At 37.1% G+C, this 8,489-nt stretch overlaps 1 protein-coding gene across 3 annotated transcripts; it reads left to right on the top strand.

Annotated features, from left to right (window-relative positions):
* Positions 1-245: 245 nt before the first annotated feature.
* Positions 246-8,212, top strand: LOC136203124 (fatty acyl-CoA reductase 3-like). 3 transcript variants are annotated; one of them, XM_065994194.1, is made up of 7 exons: positions 246-403; positions 488-591; positions 664-866; positions 1,399-1,499; positions 1,586-1,778; positions 7,164-7,325; positions 8,122-8,212. In XM_065994194.1, the coding sequence occupies exons 1-7, from the start codon at positions 319-321 to the stop codon at positions 8,210-8,212; spliced, it is 939 nt and encodes a 312-aa protein (XP_065850266.1). In that variant the 5' UTR covers positions 246-318. The 3 variants fall into 3 exon arrangements, with proteins under 3 accessions (XP_065850266.1, XP_065850267.1, XP_065850268.1); XM_065994195.1 differs by lacking the exons at positions 7,164-7,325; positions 8,122-8,212 and adding an exon at positions 1,869-3,503; XM_065994196.1 differs by lacking the exons at positions 7,164-7,325; positions 8,122-8,212 and adding an exon at positions 1,950-3,502 and having other exon boundaries at positions 1,586-1,741.
* Positions 8,213-8,489: the final 277 nt, after the last annotated feature.

The following is an 8,489-nucleotide window of genomic DNA, read 5'->3' on the forward strand; positions in this document are numbered from 1 at the left end:
TTTTAAGCAAGTTTAGAGGTTAACTGGACATTTTATGTAAACTGAGAGAGCTATTGGAACACTTTGAAAGTTAAATGGATCAATCAAGTTTTTTTTAACAAATTAAAAGGACAAATGATGTATTAAGTATTTAAGTCTCGACAAATGATTTTTCAGATGACTAAAAAAATAATCATTTAATACATAATCTCTACTCTATATATATACCCTTCTCATGCTTCTCATTTCCACAACTTACACCACAGAATTTTAAAGCAGAAACAAAATACTAAATTCATCATTTCAGAATTCATATTTCTGTCCAATTAAATCATTATAATGGCAGCTGAATTAGGAAGCATTACTGAGTTCCTTGAAAATAAAACCTTTCTGGTCACTGGTGCTACTGGTTTTCTAGCTAAGAGTATGTATTTACATTAACTCCCTATTTACTTCTTCATTTTCCTTTTTAATCCTTTTTAATAATGATCTTTTTTCATTGATGCAGTTTTCGTGGAGAAAATATTAAGGGTTCAACCCAATGTGAAGAAATTGTACCTTCTTTTACGAGCTTCTGATGCTAAATCTGCTATGCAACGTTTACAACAAGATGTATTTACCCTCACTATAGCTTTAAATATTCATTAATTTCTTGACATTAGTATTAACTAATTATATAATCAGGTGGTAGAGAAGGAATTGTTCAAAGTTCTCAGAGAGAAATATGGTGAAAATTTGAATTCATTCATATCAGAAAAAGTTAGAGCTGTTGCCGGAGATATTAATTGTGAAGATTTAGGAATCAAAGATTCATCTTTGAATGGTGAACTTTTGAAAGAAGTTGATTATGTAGTCAACTCTGCTGCCTCAACCAACTTCATTGAAAGGTATATAATTAGGGTAAATTACATCATTGTCACTCAACTTTACCCATTTTAACATTGTGGCCACTCGTATGACCACTAAATTTTACACTTTTTAACACCGATAGCCACTCAACTTTAACTAAGTCCTCAAAATGACCGTTAACGATCTCAAAATGAAAATATTGAAGAATTAAAGTTGTTCAGAAGGACATTTACCATGAAACCACATTTTTTATTTTCCAAAATCACCTTTTTTTTTTTAGCTTTCTCTCTCTAAAAATCCACTATCTCCCCTAACCAAACAACACCATGACCTCAAAACGAAAATTTTCAAGAATTAAAGTTCCTTTGAATATCATTGACTCTTCGATTGTAAATTTCAGTGGCCATACCGTTAAGAATTGAAGTTCATTGGCCACAATGTTAAATGGGTAAAGTTTAGTGGACATGGATGTAATTTACCCTATATAATTATTTTAATTATAAATATCTAATTAATTAATTAATTGCTAATTAATCAAAACTAACTATTTTGGTTTTGGGGATTTTGAAGATATGATGTTGCATTAGGCATTAACACATTTGGAGCTTTGAATGTAATGAACTTTGCAAAGAAATGTCACAAAGTCAAGATGCTTGTTCATGTCTCTACTGGTAATTAATTCCCTTGATTAAAGTTAATTGATCTTCAAATTAATTAATGTTCCGATAATCAATATGTTCAAATATTTTCTTTGCAGTTTATGTATGTGGAGAAGATAGGGGATTAATACTAGAGAAGCCATTATCTTTAGGAAAATCAAAGAATGGAAGTAACAAAGTAGATATTGAAGTTGAAAAGAAATTGGTACAGGAAAAATTGGATCAACTCCTATCCGAAAAAGCTTCACAGAAAGGTACTGAAATAGCTATGAAAAAATTGGGTCTCGAAAGGTAATTATTTATTAAGGAAAAAGTAGTTATATTGTGAAATTATATATAATCAATAATTTAAAATAATTAATATTTGTTTATTTATGTAAGTCGTTGTTTTCTATCACTTGCTGATGATGATGCTGAGTCAACAAGTCAGCATTGTAAGACGTTGTTGTTTTCTATTACAAGAATGATGCTGGGTAATCAAGTCAGCATAATTGTAAGTCAACCCGTCAGCAAGAGTAAAATCAAGAAGTCGGAATGCTGAGTTATCAAGTCAGCATGGCTGTGGTCAGCATGGTACTGAGGTGATAATACAGGTCAACATGGTCTTGCTGTGTTACCACTGGTCAGTAGGTCTTGCTGAGTTAGTGCATTTTGAGTAAGGATATTTTGGGTATTTTCACAACTTTGTAAAGGCTATAAAAGGTCTGGGTTGGGAAGTAGTTTTATATGAGAGATCCTTAGACTAAGTCATAAGTGTACACTGTGATAATCTGAATTGGGGATTGGGAAAACACGAGAGTTTCTGGAAAAGGAGAAATTGTTTCAATCTTGTTGTAATCTCCATTGATTAGTGAAGTTGCTGGATGTAGGCAGTTAAGCCGAACCAGGGTAAATTCTGTGTGTATTCTTTTGATTGTTGTTTCAAGATCCAATCTGTGATCTTTGTGTACTTTGTTTCTCTGTGTGGTTGATTGATCGTTCGAAGCGTAGTTCAACAATTGGTATCAGAGCTAATCAAGAACAGAGCAATGGGTTTTACAAAGATCGAGATCGAGCGTTTCAATGGTAAGGGAGATTTTGCTCTATGGAGACAGAGGATGAAGGCAATCTTGGTTCAAATGAAGGTTGCGAAGGCTCTGAAGGGCGAGAAGGAATTTCCGGCGACAATGACGAAGGAGGAGAAAGAAGATCTTCTTGAATTGGCTTACAGTACGATCGTCCTGTATCTTGGCGATAAAGTGCTAAGAGAAGTTTCGAAGGAAACCTCAGCTGCTGGGGTTTGGCTCAAGCTTGAACAGTTGTACATGACGAAGACACTCACCAATCGGGTTTATCTTAAGGGAAAGCTTTTCGGCTTCAAGATGAACGAGGACAAGCCAGTTGAAGACTATCTTGATGATTTCTCAAAGATCATAATTGACCTAGAGAACATAGAGGTAAAGATTGAAGATGAAGATCAGGCCATAATGATCTTGAATTCTTTACCCCAGTCTTTCAGTCATTTTGTTGAAACCATGAAGTACGCTAGAGAAACACTAAGTCTGGAAGAAGTTCTGATGGCGCTAAAGTCAAAACAGATTGAGGCCAACACCAACACTGAAGCTGCAGAAGGATTATTTGTTCGTGGAAGGTCTGAGAAAAAGGACTCTCACAAGCCAAAGAATAAGAACGGGAAAAAGTCCAAGACTCCATCCTCAAGTAACAAAGAAGGCAAGGTCTACAAGTGTTTCCAATGCCATAAGGAAGGACACTTCAGGAAAAACTGTCCTGAGAGGAAGAAGAGTCAAGGTCAGCCTAAAGATCAAGGCGAAGCCGCTGTGGTAGAAGAAGGTTATGAGAGCGCTGAGGTCCTTGCTGTCACTGATAAAGATCCAAACACTGACTGGATCTTGGACAGCGGATGTACGTTCCATATGACTCCCAACAGGACGTGGTTCGAAGACTTTCAAGAGGAAGGTGGGAGGGTTCTTCTAGGCAACAACAAGTTGTGCAAGGTACTGGGTCAAGGCTCCATTAGGCTGAAGATGTTCGATGGTCAAGAAAGGATTATGACCGGTGTGAGGTATGTGCCAGAACTGAAAAGAAATTTAATTTCTTTGGGTACGCTTGATAAACAAGGATACAATTATAGAGCCGAAGGGGGTATCATAAGGATATCTAGAGGACCTTTAGTTGTTATGAAAGGTACCATGAGTAATGGCCTATACACACTCCTAGGTAGTACTGTGTTAGTCTCTACCGCAAATCTCACCGAGTCTAAAACTGATAGAACCAATCTTTGGCACCTTAGACTAGGTCACGTGAGTGAAGTTGGTTTACATGAACTTAGGAAGCAGGGTTGTCTTGGTAAAGATCACATAGGAAAGATAGATTTATGTGAGAACTGTGTCTTAGGGAAGTCTAGTAAAGTCAAGTTTCCTAAGTCCGCAATACATAGAACCCAGGACATTCTTGAGTACATTCACTCTGACCTATGGGGGCCAACAAGAACTAAGTCTCATGGTGGGAGGACCTATTTTATGACTCTTATTGATGATTACTCTAGAAGAGTATGGGTTTATATTCTAGCTCATAAGAATGAGGCTTTGCAAACGTTCAAGGATTGGAAAGTGTTAGTGGAAAACCAAACAGGAAAGAAAATCAAAAGGTTGAGAACCGACAATGGTTTGGAGTTTCTTGACAAAGATTTCATCACTTTGTGCAAGAAGTCAGGTATAACTAAACATCATACCGTTCCTGGAACTCCACAGCAGAATGGCCTAGCAGAGAGGTATAATAGGACTATCCTAGAAAGAGTTAGGTGCATGTTAATCCAATCCAGTCTCCCTAAGTCTTTCTGGGCTGAAGCAGTGCAAACTGCGTGTTACCTAATCAATAGGTGCCCATCATCTGCTATAGGTTTCAAAACACCTATGCAAATGTGGTCTGATCACCCAGAGGATTATGAAAAACTTAGAGTGTTTGGTTGTTCAGCTTTTGCACACGTTAGACAGGGAAAATTAGAACCTCGGGCTCTAAGATGTGTTTTTATAGGCTACCCTATAGGAGTCAAGGGCTATAAGTTGTGGTGCCTAGAATCTGGTTATAAGAAATCCATAGTCAGCAGAAATGTTGTGTTCAATGAGATGGATTTTCCTTATCGGAAAAACCAAGAAAAAACTCAGTTAGAACCGAGTAGTCCTAAGTCCATTCAAAACCTTGAGAGTGTTAAGAATGAGGTGGAGCTTGAAGAAAATAGTGAAAACACCCGTAAAACCGAGCAAGAAGTCAGTGATGGTAATGATACTGAGTCCAGTCAAAGCTATAGACTTGTTAGAGACCGTGAAAGAAGAGTCCCTAGGGCCCCGGTTAGATATGGTTTTGAGGACCTTGTAGCTTATGCATTTAGTGTTGCTAAGGAAGTACAAGAGTCTGAACCTGTAACCTATAGGGAAGCTGTGAATTCGGTTGACAAGGAACAATGGCTTAACGCTATGAAGGATGAGATAAAATCCCTTGATAAAAATAAAACTTGGATTTTGGTAGATAAACCTTTTGATAAGAAGTTGGTCGGTTCAAGGTGGGTGTTTAAAAGAAAGGAAGGGATACCTGGTGTAGAGGAACCTAGGTTTAAAGCTAGGTTGGTGGCCAAAGGGTTTACTCAGCAGGAAGGTATAGACTTTAATGAAATCTATTCACCGGTTGTTAAACATAGGTCTATCAGGATTATTCTCTCTCTTGTAGCTCGTTTTGATCTAGAATTAGAACAGTTAGATGTCAAAACAGCTTTTCTTCATGGAAACCTGGATGAGGTCATATATATGCAACAACCAGAGGGTTTTGAAATAGGAGATAAAGACCAGCGGGTATGTTTGCTTAAGAAGTCTCTATATGGTCTGAAACAGTCCCCTAGACAGTGGTACATGAAGTTCGATGAGTTTATGATAAGTCAGGACTTTCATAGGTCTAGTTATGACTGGTGTGTGTATAGTAGAGACCTTAGTGATGGCTCTAAGATTTATCTCTTGTTATATGTTGATGACATGCTTATAGCTTGTCAAAACAAAGCAGCCATAAATCAGTTAAAGGCACAACTAAACACACGGTTTGAGATGAAGGATCTCGGGTCAGCACGGAAAATTTTAGGAATGCAAATTTCACGAGACAGAGGAAGAAAGAAGCTGTTCCTAAGTCAGTCAGCTTATCTGAGCAAGGTGTTAGAACGTTTTGGTATGACGAATTCAAAGGCCGTTCTCACTCCACTTGCAAGTCACTTCAAGCTGAGCAGTAAGCAGAGTCCTCAAACTGATGAGGAAAAGGAAGACATGGAGAGGGTGCCATATTCGAGTGTTGTAGGCTGTCTAATGTATGCGATGGTCTGTACACGTCCAGATTTGGCTCATGCTGTGAGTCTCATCAGCAGGTTCATGGCAAATCCAGGAAGAGCTCATTGGTCAGCGGTGAAGTGGGTGCTGAGGTATGTCAAAGGCTCACTGAGTAAAGGTTTGAGTTATGGTGGAGCTGAAGCCCTAGTGGATGATGTAGCAGGTTTTGTTGATTCTGATTATGCTGGTAGCATTGACACCAGAAAATCCCAAACCGGGTACGTATTCACTGTGTTTGGAACTGCAATAAGTTGGAGGGCAAGTCTACAGTCAGTTGTGACTTTGTCAACAACCGAAGCTGAGTTTATTGCTGTTACAGAGGCAGTAAAAGAAGCTATGTGGCTGAGAGGAGTCTTAACGGAACTTGGAGTGACACAGATTGATGGTTTGAAGATTTACTGTGATAGCCAAGGAGCTATACATCTGTCAAAACATCAAGTTTTTCACGAGCAATCCAAACACATAGATGTGAGAATGCATTTCGTCAGGGATGTGATTAGCACTGGTACTGTTCAGGTGGTGAAAGTGGGAACTGAGGATAACCCAGCCGACATGCTGACCAAATCTGTTTCAAGTAATAAATTTGAACATTGCTTGAAACTGGTTAGGATGGTCAGTGGTCCTTGAGTGTATTTTCTTCACTAGTTGATGGAGTGAATAGAAAGACAAGGTGGAGATTGTAAGTCGTTGTTTTCTATCACTTGCTGATGATGATGCTGAGTCAACAAGTCAGCATTGTAAGACGTTGTTGTTTTCTATTACAAGAATGATGCTGGGTAATCAAGTCAGCATAATTGTAAGTCAACCCGTCAGCAAGAGTAAAATCAAGAAGTCGGAATGCTGACTTATCAAGTCAGCATGGCTGTGGTCAGCATGGTACTGAGGTGATAATACAGGTCAACATGGTCTTGCTGTGTTACCACTGGTCAGTAGGTCTTGCTGAGTTAGTACATTTTGAGTAAGGATATTTTGGGTATTTTCACAACTTTGTAAAGGCTATAAAAGGTCTGGGTTGGGAAGTAGTTTTATATGAGAGATCCTTAGACTAAGTCATAAGTGTAAACTGTGATAATCTGAATTGGGGATTGGGAAAACACGAGAGTTTCTGGAAAAGGAGAATCTGTTTCAATCTTGTTGTAATCTCCATTGATTAGTGAAGTTGCTGGATGTAGGCAGTTAAGCCGAACCAGGGTAAATTCTGTGTGTATTCTTTTGATTGTTGTTTCAAGATCCAATCTGTGATCTTTGTGTACTTTGTTTCTCTGTGTGGTTGATTGATCGTTCGAAGCGTAGTTCAACAATTTAATTGTAGGGCAAAACTACATGGATGGCCAAATACGTATGTATTCTCAAAGGCGATGTCAGAGATGCATTTAGTAGCTTCGAAAGACAATTTACCTCTTCTCATCATTCGTCCATCTATGGTCATTAGTACCTACAAAGAACCTTTTCCTGGCTGGATCGAAGGTGCAAAGTAAGTACAACTTCATTTGCATGGACATATATTAATATGAGAAGATTTAATACTTAACTTGAAAAGTTTTACCCATAATTGTTAAATCAAGATTCCACTCGTGAATCGAAATTCTCATTTTGTAAATGTTGACTTGTGAATCAAATCGAATCATAAAATTCCGTTAAAATTCATAATATTATAAAAAATAAAATATTTACATATTGAACTCAAAATTATCAAATATTAGTCTAGAAATGCAATTTTAATGTAAAAAAAAATCATATACACTAATTACTTAAAATTCAAATCTAATGCAAATGTAATCCTAATAAAACCAATTCACATATCAGACTCTGTTTAATAACATAGTGGAGATTGAGAGTTTGAGTTTTTTACTGGGGCTTTTTGCTGTCACACCCGACCCAAAACGGCATGAGATATGAACGAAAGATAGGATAACGACGCCTAACAGTCTAAAAGATGAACCTATTTTGTCAACTTGATAATGATGGATTGGAACTAGTTTGAGTTGATAACTTGATAAATAACAATCAGACTAGAGGAGAATGAGTTTAGTAGATAGTGTTGTTGAGGTTTTTGATGAACCCTGATGAAGATCATGCTCGAAATATAGCTGAATCGATTCAGATCAAATGATTCAAATCGCGAATCGTGAAATTCTGTTATAATTTAGATTTTCCATATAGATCCAGCTCAAAATATAGCTAAATTGAATCGAATTATATGGTTCTAATAATAATGGTTCTACGGCTATTTTTATTCTAATAATTTTCTGTTGATTTGAATATGACAGAACTATTGATAGTGTGATTGTTGCCTATGGAAAAGGTCGATTGCAATGTCTTGTTTACAATCCAAAGACAGTCTATGATGTGGTGAGTTAATATTAATTATATTTGTATAATCCAATTAATGATGAATTGAAATAAATAAACAAATGAAAAAACTGTATGATGCAGATTCCTGCTGATATGGTGGTGAATAATATGATAGTAGCCATGGAAGCAAGAGAAAAGAAATGTTCAACAGAAATAGTGTACCAAATCGGATCATCGTCAAGAAATCAAGTTATGTTATCAAACCTTGACGATTTTATGTACCGTTATTTCTCTGCAAATCCAATGTTTGAAAAGGATGGAAAACCAATTCATTATCACAATC

Source organism: Euphorbia lathyris, chromosome 8 (assembly GCF_963576675.1).
Source record: "Euphorbia lathyris chromosome 8, ddEupLath1.1, whole genome shotgun sequence".
Lineage (NCBI taxonomy): Eukaryota > Viridiplantae > Streptophyta > Magnoliopsida > Malpighiales > Euphorbiaceae > Euphorbia > Euphorbia lathyris.